The 18,683-nt window shown below is 38.5% G+C and overlaps 1 protein-coding gene across 2 annotated transcripts; it reads left to right on the top strand.

Annotated features, from left to right (window-relative positions):
* The first annotated feature begins 2,055 nt into the window (after positions 1-2,055).
* On the top strand, positions 2,056-17,240 carry LOC126382235 (delta-aminolevulinic acid dehydratase). Of its 2 annotated transcripts, XM_050032039.1 has the most exons (8): positions 2,056-2,375; positions 3,833-3,980; positions 8,972-9,191; positions 10,184-10,272; positions 11,847-11,990; positions 13,532-13,648; positions 15,636-15,729; positions 16,758-17,240. In XM_050032039.1, the coding sequence occupies exons 1-8, from the start codon at positions 2,248-2,250 to the stop codon at positions 16,820-16,822; spliced, it is 1,005 nt and encodes a 334-aa protein (XP_049887996.1). In that variant the 5' UTR covers positions 2,056-2,247; the 3' UTR covers positions 16,823-17,240. The 2 variants fall into 2 exon arrangements, with proteins under 2 accessions (XP_049887996.1, XP_049887997.1); XM_050032040.1 differs by lacking the exon at positions 11,847-11,990.
* The last annotated feature ends 1,443 nt before the right edge of the window (positions 17,241-18,683 follow it).

The following is an 18,683-nucleotide window of genomic DNA, read 5'->3' as shown; positions in this document are numbered from 1 at the left end:
ATCAAGTTAAGGAGTATGGAATATGATGTGGTAAATAGCTTTATTCCAGTTGTGTGTGCTCGGCGTAGGTAAGCAGTTGGAAATAAATAATCCTTACGAGGTAGAAGTCCGTATAATATAATACTCCACACGATAAATTTCACAACAAATACACACACAATGCACATAGAAAGAAGGAGAACAGTAACGGCAAGATAGGCAAAACGTAGCACGAACACCAGAGAACAGCACAGAAGATACAGCAAAAACTAGCAGCGTAGCGAGAACAAAGGAAATTGTAAGCTCAAGCAGCATGCGCTTCGCGTCGAGATAGGTATCTGACTGGCGCCACGCAGTCTGCGCCGGCGCCGCGAATCGACCGGCCTGACGTCACACAGCTACGCCCGAGGCGAGAACAAAGAAACTGGTTATTAAGTGAAATAATATTTTATAAAATAGGTAATATATTATAATTATTATAGAATTTATGTATTGTACATAAAATGTAAATATATGAAATAGGTGAGTAGCATACAGGAGTAAATGAAACCTATATCCTACATAACACAAACTGATAAACCATAAGGTTCATCATATCCATCTTTGGACTTCGTATCAACAGTGGCTGCAAGTTGTCTTTGATTACTTGTGGCTCTGCCCACCCCATTAGGTATTACGGGCGTGAGTTTATGTATGTATGTATGTACAAACTGATAAACTCAGTTTGCAATTAGTAACGTTAGATAAGTTATGCACAGTTAAGTACCTATGTACTTTCTATAATTATAATTTAGCAAAGGCAAAAACCATTAATGTTGTTGCAAGTATTTATTAATTTAATTTTTTCAATAAGATAAATATGTTGTATATTAAATAATATTTCTTGTATAATCAATCACTTTGTCACTACATTACGATTGTATATACCTAAGAGTAAAATCGATTTATCCATACGACACTTTTCGTAACTTTCAAACTAGATATCTTGAAAACGTGACACTTTAGAGCATAGGTCCATTAAAGCTTTTTTGTTCAGACAAGTGTCCCCTATCGATTTGCACAGGTTTTATCGTGCACCGCAGTTTTGAAACGTCCGCCAGGTGGCGCCACTGAGATATACCAGAAAGGTTCGTAGCCCTTATTTAGATTACTTTAAATTTTGATGACAAGGTTTACCAAAAAAGACTGCAGTTTACTTAACATTTTATTTTTAATTCTGTTTTAAATTTAATGTATTTGTTTCTGAAATAAAGCTTTATTATTATTATTATTTTAAATATGAAAAATCTTTCCTCTAAACTCTCTAATCTAGAGACATCTGTATCCTTTAATATTTTGTTTATAATAACACTGCTAATCTTTTGGGTACAGAAAGATTTTAATAAAAATGTCTTTGTGCAATCCGCATGGCAAACACAATTGTTCTCGGTAGTCCCCTCACATAACATTTGCGAAGCTTGCCTAATGCTAAGCCTTCGCAAATTGTCATCACACCAACACTGTAACTTTTGCACTTCTAGAGTTCTTCCTACCTCACTTTTAGGAAACTGGTGAAACATAGCGTCTTTTCGCTTACTTATCTTACACTCATACTGTACGGATATCACAGTTTTCTAGTTGAGAGGCTAAGTACGGAATTTATCCAACGCAAACTTCACTCGGTCACTTACAATTACAAAACTGCAATACAGCAATGATTGATTTTGGATTTTGGTAAGGTTAGGACGCCGGGCGGGCAGCGCTTGCCCTTGTGTCTATGTTTAATGAAGTAGGAGAGGGGTGAAGTAGCTGTCAATTTCTAAATTCCGTACGTTTGCGCTATGGTATTTTTTTTTGTATGAAGATATCCGGCCGTGCCCAAAAGCCAACACCAACACCACTTTCATCTTCCGACTGAGTTGACGTCCAAACAGTTTTATTTTTAATTTTTGTATGGTTTTTGGCCTGGTTTCATCGTTTCTCAATATTGTGCTTGGGCTTCGATTCTTTGATCGATTTTGTTACCGGTTTTTTCCGAAAAAAGTCTAGGATTAGGTCGCTTCCCTGCTATTTTTTGATAGCCAGCTGATAATTTGACGTTGACGTTTTTGTTTGACAAACCTGCCGTGCCGACTTGCAAGGTTTCAGACGGTTTCTTTTCATAATTTGGTAGATAATAGGCGATACTTTGATTATCAATTAGCACACGGCTATTTGCTCAAATATCGTCTACATCTGCACGCTATTTGAACAGTTTTATTGGTGACTTTATAGTGCAATTCGGTAAAGATGAACGATCTATTTCTACGGCCGGAACATGTCTTGCAAGGGGGCTACTTCCACTCTACGCTCCGGAAACTGCAGGAGCCGAATACCAGCATCGAGCCTCATAATATTATGTATCCGGTATTTCTACTGTAAGTTAAAAAAAAGTTCCTTTTAAATAAATAGGTAGTATTTATAGATTCTCAAGTACTTGCCAAGTTCAAACAATAACTTTTTCGTATCAGTTTATTATCGGTTTATTAATTTCAATCTATAGGAGAATAGTAAGTACTTAGTAGGTATTACAATAGAATGACACATAGTTTCTCAATTAAGTTTTATGTGTTATCAAAAAGTTTGTTTATAATTTCAATGACCTTTCAACTTTCGAACTTCTGTTGAATATGTTGAGTAATTATAATAAATATTTAAACAATGACTTTACAGTTTTATTTATTCTGAATATTCCTAAATGGTAAAGCTAAACTAAAACTGTTTGGTAAACTTTTGCAATTTAAAATTGACATTCTTTCCTTATCTTTATTCTTGAGTATAAAAAAATATAAAAATAAAGTTTATTAACCATAAATAATTTACAATAGTAGACATATAAAAACTACACAATTGCAGGACGAGTGCATGACACAGCAAAAACAAAATAAGAGAATAAAGATATTGTTATTTAGTCTGATAAGTATTTTTTATGTTTTAGCCATTTATTGTTCTGTCTCTAAAGACTATTGGCTATGCCATGCATGTCCAAAACATGTGCATGTGTTGTTGTGAATACCAATCTAAAATTGGTCTAGCCAAAACAGCATATTTACAGCTGCATAAAAAAACAAATCTATCGCAAGCATGAGATGTAGATGTAGATGTGGCCTTTATTATGAACTTAATCTAACCATAAACAATATATATTACCAAAAAAAAAATATGGTCGAATTGAAAACCTCCTCCTTTTTTGAAGTCGGTAAAAATATGAAAACTTGATACCTATTTAATAATATAAGCCTTTATTTCTGACGTTTTTACATAAATATTGTTTCCTTAAACAGTGTGTATCATTGTTTTCTTTTTTTTTTCAATTTACTCGCCCAATTCTTTTTTTTGGGCCTTTGGTGGCTCAATAGTAACCATGACACTAGGGTTGATGAGGTTGGTACTCCACCACACAACCTAAACGATAGAAGAATTTTCTCACACCTTAATTTTTAAATTGAATTGAAATTAGGTGGCTGGAGTAATGTGGAGAAGAATGGCATTGGATCGGGAATTGTGGTGCACTATTGGGGAGGCCTTTGCCAAAGGGCAAACTGACACATAAGAAAATTTAAAAAATGAAGATGTCAGTAAAAAAAAAACTTGATATTAGCCATAAACCATAAAGTTGAAGTTAGATTAAACTTAATATTTAAAATGTGTTTAAAGATATTGTCTTCCTCATCCATTTGCCTTTTGACAAAGGCCTCCACTAGTTCTTTTCACTTAGCCCTCTCTCTTGCTGGCCTTTTTTTTAGTTAGTTTGTGTGAAAGTGTTGCAGATGTTGGCTTTGCCACAAGCATGATAAAACGAAAAATAATGTTCTATAATTTGTGATATTTCCAGAGAGAATGAAGATGCCATTCAGCCGGTGGGCAGCATGCCAAACGTGCACAGATATGGCGTCAACCAGTTGATCCCAGCTCTCACCACCCTGGTGGACAAGGGACTCAAGTCCATACTTATCTTCGGAATTGTCGAAACTATGCCAAAAGTAAATTGATTATTTAAATATTTTTATTTGCCTATCTACACACACAATTGAAACCATAGACCTATATTTTTTTATGGTTGAAGTTGAAACATACTTGCTATTATAATTAAGTAAAATAAGGTTGGCTGGAATTCAAATACATAACATACAATTCTATTCTCAACCAGTCTCCTAGCAAAGTAGGGAACAAGTCCTACCCCGTTCTTCATTTGTTTCGTTCGCCGCGTAATTCTCACTTCCGTTCCCGCTAGTGTTGCCGCTCGATAGTGCCCTATCGATAGTTTTCGATCGAACTATCGATAGTTTACCAAAAAACGATAGTATCGATAATTAATCGATAGTATCGATACTATCGATAGTATCGATAGTATCGATAGCTCTTTTTTGGCGATACTATTGATAAGCAACGATAGTATCGATACTATCGATAGTATCGATAGTTAAAAGATGAAAAACTATCGATAGTATCGATAGTATCGATAGTTGAAAAACAAAAAACTATCAATACTATCGATACTATCGATAGTATCGCTCTTCGATATTACGCAAGCTATCGATACTATCGATAGTATCGATACTATCGATAGTTTTGTATGATCGATAGTGACCTTAATTTCGATAGTATTGTAAAAAAAATCCTATCCACTCCACTTAACAGTGTTTTTTTTAAGTTTAGAGAATTGCCTACTTCAAAACCAAATATCCACTGCAAAAACACCCACGAAATATAAAATATATTAAATACGAGCTTTAAATGGTGTGAATTGTTCCACACAATGCTACACAGTGTTCGGAAAACCCATTTAAAAAGTTAACCGATATAAAAGGTTAACAGATTCAATCGGTATCCTTTTATTACGGTAACACGTTAATCTGTTAACCTATTGAAACCTGTTAACACATATCAAGGGTTAACCTCGGTTTTATAGGTTATTACTAACGAAGAGTAAAATATTAAAACAAACTCAGCTGGAAAGAGAAAGATGGGTATAAACGGGAAACAAGCGTTTTTGAAGAATCGGCTATATTCGACAAAATTGAATGGAATCGTTAAAAATCGACTAAAATCAGACGATAGCACAGTGACGGAGAACAAGCACCAGGGATGTCAGCGTTATCAGAACTTGTTATCAGAATCTTATGAATCGTGTGAATTTGACCCTTAAGTCCGTCTCAGAACGGGGTGACAACAACTTGGTTGAATTCAACGCTTCCAAAACCCAGGCATGTCTGTTCACCGCGAAACGAATCTGGCTCCAATGTTTCGGAGTGTACCCATTAGTGATGTAACGAATATTAGCATTCGCGAAGATTTTTTGCAGATATTCGTATACGCATTCGCGAATGTCTAAAAATTTACATTCGTTACACCATCACTAATATCCACGTCAATTACCAACTATCTCGAGCTCTATGGTATGGACCTAATTGCCAACCTAAACTTCGGCTGCTACACCGAGTCTATAACAAAATTGCAGCCAAAAATCAGACATCCTTTCTAAAGTCAGATGATACTTCCCCTCAGAGCAGTTGCTTGATCTGTACACAGCACAGGTTCGTTGTTGTATGGAGTACTGTTGTCACCTTTGGCGAGGCTTTGCCAGCTCTCGGTTGGCCGCTCTCGACTTGGTGGAGCGTTGAGCATTAAAGCCCGTAGACAATGAGTCGTTAGTGAAGACTCGACTCCAAAATCTAAAACACAGACGAAGGGTAGCGGTTTTTTATAGGATACACTTCGGTGTGCGGTTCAGTGTGTGCAGGAACTTCATGAGTTAATTCCACCCACACTATTCCATCTTCAAACAACTAGTCGTCGGCAGACATTTCATGTTGTGCATATACCACCAATCCGCACTAAACGTTTTGCCTCTTCCTTTTTGATGCGAATAACAAAGGACTGGAACTGTCGTCTGCATTTCCAACTCGTTATAATTTGGCATTCTTCAAGGCTAGGGTGAATAGGCATTTACTAGGTAAGCGTGATTCACCCTAGACCAGATCGTCCTATACCACCAGGTGAGACTGACGCGGTTTTCAAACGCGGTCAAACGTGAGCCTATATTATTAATAAAAAACTGTCGATTTTAGTCGTTTCCAGGCGATTTTGTGGAATCCAGTCTAGTGGAGTGGATTCAAGTCATTTGTGTCAGTTTAAGTCCATTCAAGCTGATTGTGACGATTCTAGGTGCTTGTCAAATCCAGTCCATTTTAATCGATTCTAGTCGAATCCAGTCGATTCCTCGACAAAAAAATAGACTCGATTCAAGTCTTTAAATTAATATACGCATCATACAAAACCGTAACGTACCATACGCCTAAACCATGCGATACGGACTTCATCCTATGGCTACATATTAAGATGCATCCCAATTCCATCTCAGATCAGAGTAATATTCAAGATCACTCAAACAAGTGAGTTAGAGAGCGTTATTATATTGTCTAGATTCCATGACGACTACCTTCCGACTTCATACTAGTAACCACATCTTGCGTCATTTTAAAATGGAGTTCCTATAACCACCTGGTTACCATCAGATCTTTAATACTAACCAGAGCTAGAATGCTCGTCAAGGCAAATTATTTTAACATCGAGTTTCTAAGTTGACAATACAAATGACCACCTGGTCATCATCACACCCTGAGTATCAACCAGCAACAACCACCTAGAGTCAGAGTTCTCATCAAGACAAATCAAACAAACCCAAACTTAGAGGTCTTGCGTCATTTAAATTTCGAGTTCCTACTTTTTGGTTATCATCCAATCCTAAATACCAACCACCAATAAAGTTCTCATCAAGACAATTCAAACAAACCCAAACTCGAAGGTTACGCGTTATTTTAATATCGATTTCCTAACTTATGACCACCTGGTCATCATCAGACGCTGAATACCAACCACCAAAGCCAAGTATAGCTAGAAGGCTCATCAAGACAAATCAAACACGCCCAAACTCGGAGGTCTAGCGTTATTTTAATATCGAGCTCCTATCCTTATAACCACCTGGTTATCATCACACCCTGAGTATCAACCACCAACAACCACCTAGGGTCAGAGTGTTCATCAAGACAAGTCAAACAAACTCAAACTCGGCGATCTTGCGTCATTTTTTTTGTCGAGTATATATAATAATATAATATAACCTGGTCATCATCAGACCCTGGATCCTTCCGTCATGTCTACAAATCTTCTCGTAATTATCACCTATCAAACAAAAAAAAAACGTAACCAAATCGGATCATGCGTTCTGCAACTACGTTACGACCTTTCCGCGTAGCGTCGCTGGTTAAAAAGTAAACGTCGAAATAGTAAAAAACAAAGCGCGTGGAACGATTAAACGACGCCGACAAGTGCCTGCAGGTTGCTTGGCGCAGCGTTGCCAGCATTCGTTTCGCACGACGGAATGGCAACATGCAAAATAACCGTTTATAAAGCGGTTAACCTATCATTCCTGTTAACCTTTAATTTCTGTTAACAGTGTTCGCATTAACCCCTTTGATAAAGAATACCGAAATGTTTCGGTATACGCCTGTACTGTTAACACATATTTTATTTCGGTTAATAACCGAATTATTTATTTCGGTTAATCACTATCGATCGTACAAAACTATCGATAGTATCGATACTATCGATAGTATCGATAGCTTGCGCAATATCGAAGAGCGATACTATCGATAGTATCGATAGTATTGATAGTTTTTTGTTTTTCAACTATCGATACTATCGATAGTATCGATACTATCGTTGTTTATCAATAGTATTGCCAAAAAAGAGCTATCGATACTATCGATACTATCGATAGTATCGATAGTTGAAAAACAAAAAACATAGGCCTATCGATAGTATCGATACTATCGATAGGCCTATCGATTGGGTACATGATTTTGGCTGTTTACTATCGATAGTAAAACTATCGATTTTTCGGCAACACTAGTTCCCGCCTTTTCTGTTTGCTTACTTTTTAAATTAATTAAGTCCATTCAAATACTTGGGCCTTGATAACATAACATCATCTAACAAATCTTAAAATTATATTGTTTTAAAAAAGAATTAGAAGAATTGGAATTGGTATAATTTAAAGAGATCTTATTCACAAGAGTCTACTTTTCTTTTGTTTTTTCTTAAGTTTATAAAGTCCTGAAAAGTAAATAAAAATATATTTTTTATTTCATCATTTTAGTTGCAAAATGTAACACACACATAGTCAAGTGGCGCGTGTGTTTTTTTTTTTCAATTTAATAAAAAGACTTGACAAAGTTTTTGTATCTGGACGCACTAATCGAATTTGTTCATACAAATTCGATTAGTGTGCCAAATTAATAAACCATTATTTACTGAGGATGAGGTGAAGTAGGTTTTTATACTTTGGAAACCTACATAGGTTTCCAAAGTTGGTTTCCAGTGAAGTAGGTTTTTATACTTTGGAAACCTTCATAGGTTTCCAAAGTATAAAAACCTACTACACCTCATCCTCAGTAAATAATGGTTTATTAATTTGGCACACCAATAATTACTACAATATACTCATGCATCTTACACATTTAAATGATTCAGTCTAATTGCGTAACTAATTATAGGTAAGCACTGCACGTAAAAAGAGTTTACAAAAACGGCCAAGTGCACGTGTGCCTTCGCGCACGAAGGGTTCAGTATCACATTTTTTTTTTCATTTATGTGCCGAAACACGCCATCTGTCGACTGACCATAAACAGTTATTATGACTACGATTAAACTAAGTTTACTTCTTATAAACAGCATGGAGCAGCGTGGTGGAGTATGCTTCATACCCCTCTATTTGCTTGAAGGGAGGCCTTTGCCCAGCAGTGGGACGTATATAGGCTGTTTATTTATTATAAAAAGGTACACCATCAGCTTAAAAAAAAACATTAAATAAAAAAGTTATATCAGGAATTAGACTGTTACATAACCCAATTATAGGTGCACACAACATTTGAATATTTTTATGCACTTCTTATAAAACCTTACTTCCCAGGACCCTACAGGGTCGAGCGCAGACGACGTTTCCAACCCGGTGATCAAGGCTCTGCCGAAGCTCCGCGACGCGTTCCCGCAACTCCTGATAGCGTGTGACGTGTGCCTGTGTCCATACACCTCGCATGGACACTGTGGCGTGCTCACCAACACTGGCGCCATAGACCACGCCGCTTCTGTCAAGAGGATTGCCGAAGTTGCACTGGCTTATGCTAAAGCGGGTAAATACCGGGTGTTAGTGACATCGTCACGAAATGTTTTAGGGATGATTCAGACCATGATTCTGAGTTGATATCAAGTGGAATTTGCCGACGCCAAAGTATAGCACGGAAAATAACTTAAAAAAAGCACAAAGTTTTCAGTTTCCTTTCAACTTTTCGTACGTGGTTGACATTTACCCTCTTTCAGCGCTTATTTCATCCTAGATTTTAATTTCAACGGCCTCTGTGATCCAGTGGTTAAGCGTTGCGCTCACGATCCGGAGGTCCTGGGTTTGATTCCCGATTCACATATAACAAAACTCACTGCATGACCCCTAGTTTGTTAGGACATTACAGGCAGATCACCCGATTGTCCGTAAGTATGATGATCCGTGCTTCGGGCACGTTGAGCGGTCGTTTCCGGCTACTATTTACTTAAGTAAGTATATGGTCGTCACGAGGCACGTCTGAGGCCTTTGGCGGCTCAATAGTACCTAACCCTCACCTGACACTAAGTTTGGCGAAGCCGGTCACCAAAAATTCTAATTCAAAAATATTAATTTGTCAAAATTGGCTTACATAGTCAGCGCTTTTTGAACGTCAAAAATTAAATTACAAATTATGTAACTAGCTGTAAAACTACTACTACATCGGAATCTGTAACGCTAAGGGAAAGATGTGGCCAGAAAACCTCCCAGCACAGGGCCCTAGTCCTACTGTTTCACGTTTTCCTTTCTTTTCTTTTTTTATCGCCATCTCTTATCGCTTGTTTTTATCGGTCCACTACGGGCCGGTTGTCAACGCCATCCGAGACAAATCCAAAAGACAGTCATCAAAAATGATGGTGTACGGTCACGAGCATTAATATGTATACACATTGGTACCATGTCACATTAACTTTTTTGACAAATTGAACCGTAAGTCTCACTAAATGTCAAATATGTTAGTGCGACAGAGTCCTAAAGTGGGTACATTATATTGCTCATGACTGTACCTACGCTGTTACTTTACAGGTGCTCACGTAGTCGCCCCGTCAGACATGATGGACAACAGGATAAAAGCCATCAAAGATGCCTTAATATCACATAAACTGCAGAATCAGGTAGGATTTTTTGTTTTTTATAATTCACTCATCTATGCTTAGGGAAACTCACAAAGGGATAATTTTATCGAAAAAATCTGTTTCGAAATTTGTTTTTTTTTTTTGGTTTGTTTACTGCAAATAAATGATTTGATTTTATTTTGATTCGAATGGGTTTGATTTGATTTGAATGGGATTAGAAACCGCAGCTCTGACGCAGCCGCGACGAGCGTGTAAACCATACCGGGCCCAGTAACGGCCTCCGTGGTGCAGTGGTTGAGCGTTGTGCTCACGATCCGGAGGTCCTGCGTTCGAATCCCGGTGGGGACAAATCACTTTGTGATCCCCAGTTTGGTTAGGACATTGCAGGCTTCTCGCACCTGATTGTCCGAAAGTAAGATGATCCGTGCTTCGGAAGGCACGTTAAGCCGTTGGTCCCGGTTACTACTTACTGATGTAAGTACGTAGTCGTTACTTATTATTTATTTATGTAATCGTTAACAATTTTTACATTGTGTTTGACATCATCATTGTCATTGTGTTGTGTTCATTGTGTTGTGTTGTGTACTTGAGTCACGTCAGGGGCCTTTGGCGGCTCAGTAATAACCCTGACATCATCCACCTCACAACCCACACGATAGAAGACCGGTTCCTCATCCTGTTCATGCGATATTAGTCACTATCTTACCTTTGGTGTACTTATAAGATTACTTACTACTTATGAGACCCTCAGACAGACAAGCGGACAGACGCAAAAACGGTTTAGGGGTAATAATCGGAAGCCGTCTCTGTCAAGAACCTGAAAATCACTTTATTAAAAAAATCAAATCAAAATCAAATCAACATAGAATACAAAAAAGGTGGTAAAATAATTCAAATAACAATGTTGTGATGTGTTCGGCCTGGATGCAGGCGTACAAATATATATAAAAAAATAAAATAAGTAGGTAATAATAAAGAAATGGTACATTGAAAAGAAAATTATTGACAATTATACTTATTATTAAAAAAATACAACGTTTATTTGACCCACTCATAATGTTTCTGACTTTAGAGCTCGTCAGGACGGGTGGGTCTTCTAAGGACATGACCAATCCACCGCCATTTCCATGTGCGGATATAAGCCTCCACAATATTCTGCCCAGTCAATCTCCACAGTTCTGTGTTTGTAACAGTTTTAGGCCAGAAGATCTTTAATATTTGCCGTTATCATTTATTAACAAACATATGGAGTTGAGTTGTACCTATAATAAACCTTAATCCCTTGACATATAAGTCTTCACCAATCCTCATTGAACTTTCGAACTTAATAAATAAAAAAAAAGTTTATTTCTCATAATTGTAGCGAAGTTTGTTGTCGAGACTTCCCAGTAAGTAACTAGATTACTTGTGTTGGGAATGACTCGCAACTCCACTTTGGTATACTTACATAAGATTCTAAAACATGGTTAAATATATATATAGGTATATAAACACATTAAAAAGAAAAAAAAAATAAAAGAAAATGTGCGTGAGAGCAAATGAGCAAGTGTGATCCTCCACAGTTCTGCGTTTGTAATGTAAAGTATACTAAAAATAAAGTTTCAATGTTACAGGTGTCAGTGTTGTCGTACTCGTGTAAGTTCGCGTCGTCCATGTATGGGCCGTTTCGCGATACCATGAAGAGCTCCCCCATGGAGGGTGACCGCAAGTGTTACCAGCTGCCGCCCGGCAGCGCCGCACTCGCCGCCCGGGCCGCCGTCAGTATATTTATTTATTTACTACATTATCTAGTAATTGGGTAGTTTCCCAATATACGATCCCGACGACCCGATTACTCTAGCCATAGAGGCAGCCAATCAGCTCGCGACACCAAACACTTCAGGTCCCCGATACCCACCCCGCCGGCGTGGTCGACGATTTCCCTCATTCAGCGCTTATCGCTATCGACCCACTAGGGTCGATTAATTCTTTCAAATATTTTTCCTTTCAGACGACGCCCTGAGCCGAGGTTCGCGCCCAACTGGGCACCCTCAGGCCTGTTGTCTTAAACGTTGTACCGGGTGAGAGCCTTCAGCGCTCCCCATTTGTCCGGCCAAGTAGTTAATGCCATCTGCGGCAAATCTACAATAAGTCACGTCAGAAAAAAGGTAGTTTCCTGCTCTATGGGTACTTTCCTAGGTCAAAGATAAATGATGAAATTCTGATTACATTTAGTGAGACTTACAGTTCAATTGGTCAAAAAAGTTAATGTGACATGGTACCAAAGTGTATACATATTAATGCTCGTGACCATACACACATGCGGCTCGTTTTTTCTTTAGAGAAGTAAATATAAGCTGTCCGTGAATCGGTCGTTGCATGTATAGTGAAACTAAATTACGTTATTTGATTAACAAATTATGTACCGACAAACGTTATCAGATCAGTTGGTCTGGAAATTTGTAAGGTCAACATACTTATAACTGAACTGAATTGAATCAATGAACTGAAGCGATAAATCCTTCTTTATCTTCCGCTTATAAAATTGTATATAAAATATAATGGGCCAGTGCCCAACAGTGGGACGTATATAGGCTGTTTATGTTTAAAATATTTAATACATTTACAACTGTCCTGGGACTTCATCAATAAAAGCGGTCAACGACATACTTACTTAAAAATAAATTTCTAAAAATGTTGTAAAGGAAAATGAGATTGATCTTTGATCATGTTCGACTGGCTTCTATTTCTAGATCGGCATTTTATAATTCATCTTTGACCCAGTCAAATACCCTAGTGCAACTATTTTACTAAACGAAATGACTATGGAATTTCTATGAAACAGCACACTGTGACGTCATAGAAAAACGTGATAAAATGTCGTACTTTTTACTAACTTTTTCTTGATTAAAATACATAAATTAGTTAGATAGAAAAAGAAAAATGCTTTTCTTTAGTTTTAGATCCGTCTTTATTTAGTAAAAAGAATTTAATAATTTATCTTGAACCTAGTACACGACCCAATTATTGATTGAAAATAAATATTTTATGTTTATTTTTATTTTTTTAAAGAACGTCTAGGGCCCTGTGCAGAGGTTTTTCTTGCAGCTTCTTTTCCCCGGCTATACAGGTTGTGAGAATCTGCAGTAGTTTTAGGCGGATGAGACGTTCGTTATGTAAAATTGACGATTCAAAGTGTAACTATGTTACCTATTGAATAAAGATATTTTTGAATTTGAAAATTTGAATTGATTGTTTAGGCCTACGCGCCGACTATGGCTAGCTTACAAAAGAAAAGTATCATCCTATTTTGTTCCAGGCTCGAGACGTAGCTGAAGGCGCAGACTTCCTGATGGTGAAGCCTGGGCTGCCGTACCTTGACATTGTCAAGCAAACTAAGGACCAGTTCCCCAACCATCCTTTGTTTATTTATCAGGTAATTTAAATCGATATCCATACCCCCCGCTCCCTCACCCCGCGCTCTATAACCCCTCCGATTGATTGAGGGAGGCCTGTGCCCAGCGGCGTTACATTAACTGGTCGACGAAGGTGCGAAGCGGCGCGTCTAGCGGTGTATTCAAACACGTTGATGGTTGCGATGATTGCGAGTGTGGAGTATCACCACAAACTATGGCTCACCTTTTGTGCTGTCCTAACTGCCCTAACACCTGCACTATTAAAGACCTTTAGGAAGCCACTGACAATGCCGTAAGCGTGGCCAATTATTGGTCAGCAAAAATTTTGTATCGATCGCCGTCGACCCGCAAAGAAGAAGAGAAATCTCTCTCTCTATTTAAGAGCTGCGCTCTTATCGGTGGAGTGATCGCCTTTCCTCTCTTCTTCCCGCCAAAACCTTCACCTCCCGATACGACACGACCTGCACCTTCTCTTTTATTTGTTTCATAAATGTTATCCTAAGTCTACCCCTTCCTCTCTTCCCTTCAATTTTTCCTTCTATAATGTTAATAGAAGAGAAGTACTGCGTATAAAACTGTCGCCTCCGCCCCGCACCAATTCGTATCGGTGACGAGCTAGATTTACCTCATTCCCCGCTAGGAGAATAGTCTAAATATCCGTAAGCTGCTAAGGAATAAGAGAGAGCGCGCGGATTTCCGCGCATAAGGCGGCATACGGTAAGACGGAGATTTTTGTATGGAGTGTCCGCGCTGTGACATCAGTCAACGCTCTCTTCATAAACGAGACCTGCCGGACGAATTGCGTAGTGTCAGAAGATCTTCCGCCATTCCGTGAGGGAATGATGTAAGACTCCTAATAAAAAAAATATACATTGTTTTAAGTTTACGCGGTTATTATCATAATTAAAACACATAATAACGGGTTCTTACCGCGTTTAAATGGGGATATGAGACTCCCGATATTTCGACACTGTTGCAAGTGCCATGATCACGATGAGATTGGAGTGGAGTAGGTAGATCCATAATATTCTACGGGCAGACATATCTGTCTACCCTCTTTCTTTGCTGCTTGTTTATGTTTTTGATATCGGAATGTTCGAAACCATCTGAACTCGCATCAAACTCACTACGACAAACCGCACTCACTGTGTCCTCACGTTTTTTCACCACATTAGGCCGTTTCAAGCTTTTTTTCCAATCTCAGCAGTCATCCCGTGATCATGGCACTTGCAACAGTGTCGAAATATCGGGAGTCTCATATCCCTACTTTAAACGCGGTAAGAACCCGTTATTATGTGTTTTAATTAAAAAAAAAAATACATACAAACATAAGATCACGCCTATTTCCCTACTACGATCCTGGAAGACCACTTTCGTTTCGTCCACTCTCATCAAAGACTTCACGCTCGCTGGATTAGAAGACTCTTCTTGTCTTTCTTTAAAACATCCTTATGATCTGATCGCGGTACGTACAGTCATGAGCAATATAATGTACCCACTTTAGGACTCTGTCGCACTAACATATTTGACATTTGGTGAGACTTACAGTTCAATTTGCCAAAAAAGTCAATGTGACATGGTACCAAAGAGTATACATATTAATGCTCGTAACCGTACGCGTAGGCCTTCCTCTTCCTCTACCACTTACACCCGCATCATAAATATTTTTCGTAAGTTTATTATTTATTCCGAAGTCAAAGATATAGGTATACAAATCGCTAGGCTTAGGTGAAGGTGGGCAGGACACTTGGCAAGACGGGAAGACAACAGATGGACTAAGGCTGTTACTGAATGGTGGCCAAGGGATGGTATGCGATATCGAGGCAGACCACCAGCCCGGTGGTCGGATGACATTGTGAGGTATGCCGGAAAGCAATGGATGAGACTTGCACAGGACCGGAAAGGATGGCGTGAAAGAGAGGAGGCCTATACCCAGCAGTGGGTGGATACAGGCTGAATAGATAGATAATTTATTCCTAACAAACATTTATTTGTTTGTTTATGCAGGTGTCAGGTGAATATGCGATGATCTCCCGCAGCGGCGACAGCAACGAGGTTCAGACTACGCTCATGGAGACACTCACCTGCATGAGGAGAGCTGGTGAGGCTCCACACCTACTTATATGCTATTTTACAACTTAGCAAAATAATATACTTTTTTTTACGAAACATCTCTATTGAATAGGCTAGTTTCCAACTAGTCAAATGAGTTACTTTTTACTAAACGTCAAAACACAAAATTACTATGGAATTTGTATGAAAAAGCAACCTGTGACGTCACAACAAAATATCGTACTTATTATTACTTTTTTCTTTATTAAAATTCATAAATAAGTTAAGTAGAAAAAAGAAAAGGTGTTTCGTTGGTTAGATCTGTCTTTATTTAGTAATCAGAATTTCATAATTTATGTTGAACCTAGTATACGACCCAATTTGTATGGAAACACTGGCCGTGTGACGTCATCGATTAAAGAGGTTAACCACCGTACTCATTGTTACTAAATTCATAATTAAAATTAGAAAATAAGTGAAAATAGAAAATAAGATTGATTATTGATCATCTTATACTGGCTTCTATTTCTGGATTTGCGTTTTATAATTTATCTTTAACATACATAAACTCACGCCTATTTCCCACCGGGGTAAGCAGAGACTATGGAATTCCATTTGCTTAAACCGTGTCGTGACACACTTATCTTGCTTCCTCCACATTCATCAATCGTTTCATTCACGCCGGTTCAGAGTAGATCGTATTGCACGTTTTAAGGACATCTCCAATTTGGTCAATGTACGTCCTTCGTCTTCCTCAGCAAGCCTTACCTTATTCTATGTCCTATTCTTATTCCTTTTTTATCTTTGATCTCAGTGGTGGCCCTAGCAAAATATTTAGGTGGTGCGAAACCTCAAAGTGGCACCCCTTAGCCCTGATACAAAACCCAGGTGCTTCCCTCTAGATACGGGGATGCTGGCCAAAGGGGACTAATCTTGTTCATTTTAGCCACGCAGTGGGTCCGCCTGTCGTCCGATTACGCTCGATATCTGTGAGGACACACATGTTCGACACATGTCGCTCGACATATGTCGCCTAGTGGAGACTAGGCTAAAATAAATGTAGCGTTTTTGTTTCAGGTGCCGACTGTATTATCACATACTTCGCGCCGGTAATACTAAGCATAATATCTGGGAAACATTAAACAACGAACTAAAACGTAGCATGATTAGAATGAGCAGGACAGAGATACAGTACATCGCTTAGCGCGAAAGGGACAAGAGTATGTCTCTTTTGCAATAACGGTATGCAGCTTAATACGAAAGAGACGAGAGATATGTCCTTTTTGCAATAACGGTATGCAGCTTAATACGAAAGGGACGAGAGATATGTCTCTGTCGCACTTATGGTATACAGCGTAGTACGAAAGAGACGAAAGATATGTCACTCTAATCATACTACGTCATTTAGGGTATAGAATAAGTTTAGGTGTAGAGGGTACACGCGTATTTTGGGTTCCTTTGGACTTGGTGCTTACTTTACTTGCTCAATATTGTTGCCTCTCTCTTACAAGTACATCGACTGTTGTAGAATTATTGTTAATAAAATGGTTTTCTCTCTTCCTTGTGTATATTATTCATTTATACTTTATGCGTACTAACGTTATAAATATAACATAAATAGCCTGTATAGGGTGTTAGTGATATCGTAACGAATACCGAGAGGGATGATTCAGACCATGATTCTGAGTTAATACCAAGTCGAATTTTCCGTCGCAAAATTCATGATTTTTTTTTAATTATTTTCAATTCTATACTTTTGCGATGGAAAATTCCACTTGATATTAATTCAGAATAATGAGCTGAATCATCCCTGTCATTTACACACCCTACAAGTATATAAAGGGAGCCATACAAGTAGGTATCGGTGTTAGTGACACCGTAACGAATATTGAATGGGATGATTCAGACCATGATTCTGAGTTGATATCAAGTGGAATTTCCTGTCGGAAAATTCATGAAAATTTGTAATTATTTTTTAAATTATTTTCAGTTCCATACTTTTGCGACGGAAATTTTCACTTGATATCAACTCAGAATCATGGTCTGAATCACCCTTAAAGTTTTCGGTACGATGTCACTAACACCTGTATATGTCCTACTGCTAGGGACAGGGTCCCCTCTATCAACTGGATGGGATATGGTATGGAGCATACTCCACCATGATGCTCCAGTATATACTCCACTAGAGTATAATATAATAAATGCGATAGTTATATAATGGTGCTAATTCCTGTAAATACCATCTAATTTTATTTTAAGTTATATCTGTCATTTTCTTATCCGCCGAAAAGGAAAGGGACGGGTAATCGACAAGCATAAAATTTATGGAACACGCGTCAATTTTAAGCACAAATCTAAACCAACCGTCTAAAAATTTTACATCAGTCAATAACCCGACACGTTCATTTACTCATTCTTCCTAAAATTAAGAGCTGTGAATCATCCGTCCCTTTCCTTTTCGACGGATATGAAAATGACAGATATAACTTAAAATAAAATTAGACGGTGTCTCCAGGAATCGGGGCCAATATCTGTCTGCTACCTCTTGCCTAAATTGCCACTGATATCATCTTCCGTGTGGGATGTGAGGTCAAAACCCGACCTTATCAACACTGGTGTCAGATTATTGCCGATATGACGAAACAACAAAGGACGAAAACCACACCCCGGACACTTCATACAAAACACCTCGTTTTACACAGAGACTGCACATTGGCGTTATCGTACACGCGCATCTGTGTGTCACGTCTGACGCTATACGATTGAAGACTAAACTATGTCGTCCTTGGGGTGAGGTAAACCTAGATCAGACGCTGGTGGGGAGTGGAGAGTTGCCGTTCTATACGTAGTCATCACCCGAGCATTATCCCATGATTCACGGGGTCCGCTTACCTAGCCTGAAGATTTGACAGGTCCGCTTTTTTACAGAAGCGACTGCCTATCTGACCTTCCAACCCGCGAAGGGAATACCAGCCCAATACAGTTTAGGTCACATACCTCCGA

This window comes from Pectinophora gossypiella, chromosome 3 (assembly GCF_024362695.1).
Source record: "Pectinophora gossypiella chromosome 3, ilPecGoss1.1, whole genome shotgun sequence".
In the NCBI taxonomy this organism is placed as follows: Eukaryota; Metazoa; Arthropoda; class Insecta; order Lepidoptera; family Gelechiidae; genus Pectinophora; species Pectinophora gossypiella.
This window is presented reverse-complemented; position numbering and strand designations above follow the sequence as displayed.

What these genes read in the sequence shown, in the direction of transcription:
- LOC126382235 (XM_050032039.1), top strand. Translation starts at nt 2,248, where the DNA reads ATGAACGATCTATTTCTACGGCCGGAACATGTCTTGCAAGGGGGCTAC. An exon ending in CACATAAACTGCAGAATCAG is followed by an intron (nt 10,273 to 11,846) that starts GTAGGATTTTTT and finishes TCAATGTTACAG; the next exon opens with GTGTCAGTGTTGTCGTACTC. An exon ending in CACCTGCATGAGGAGAGCTG is followed by an intron (nt 15,730 to 16,757) that starts GTGAGGCTCCAC and finishes TTTTTGTTTCAG; the next exon opens with GTGCCGACTGTATTATCACA.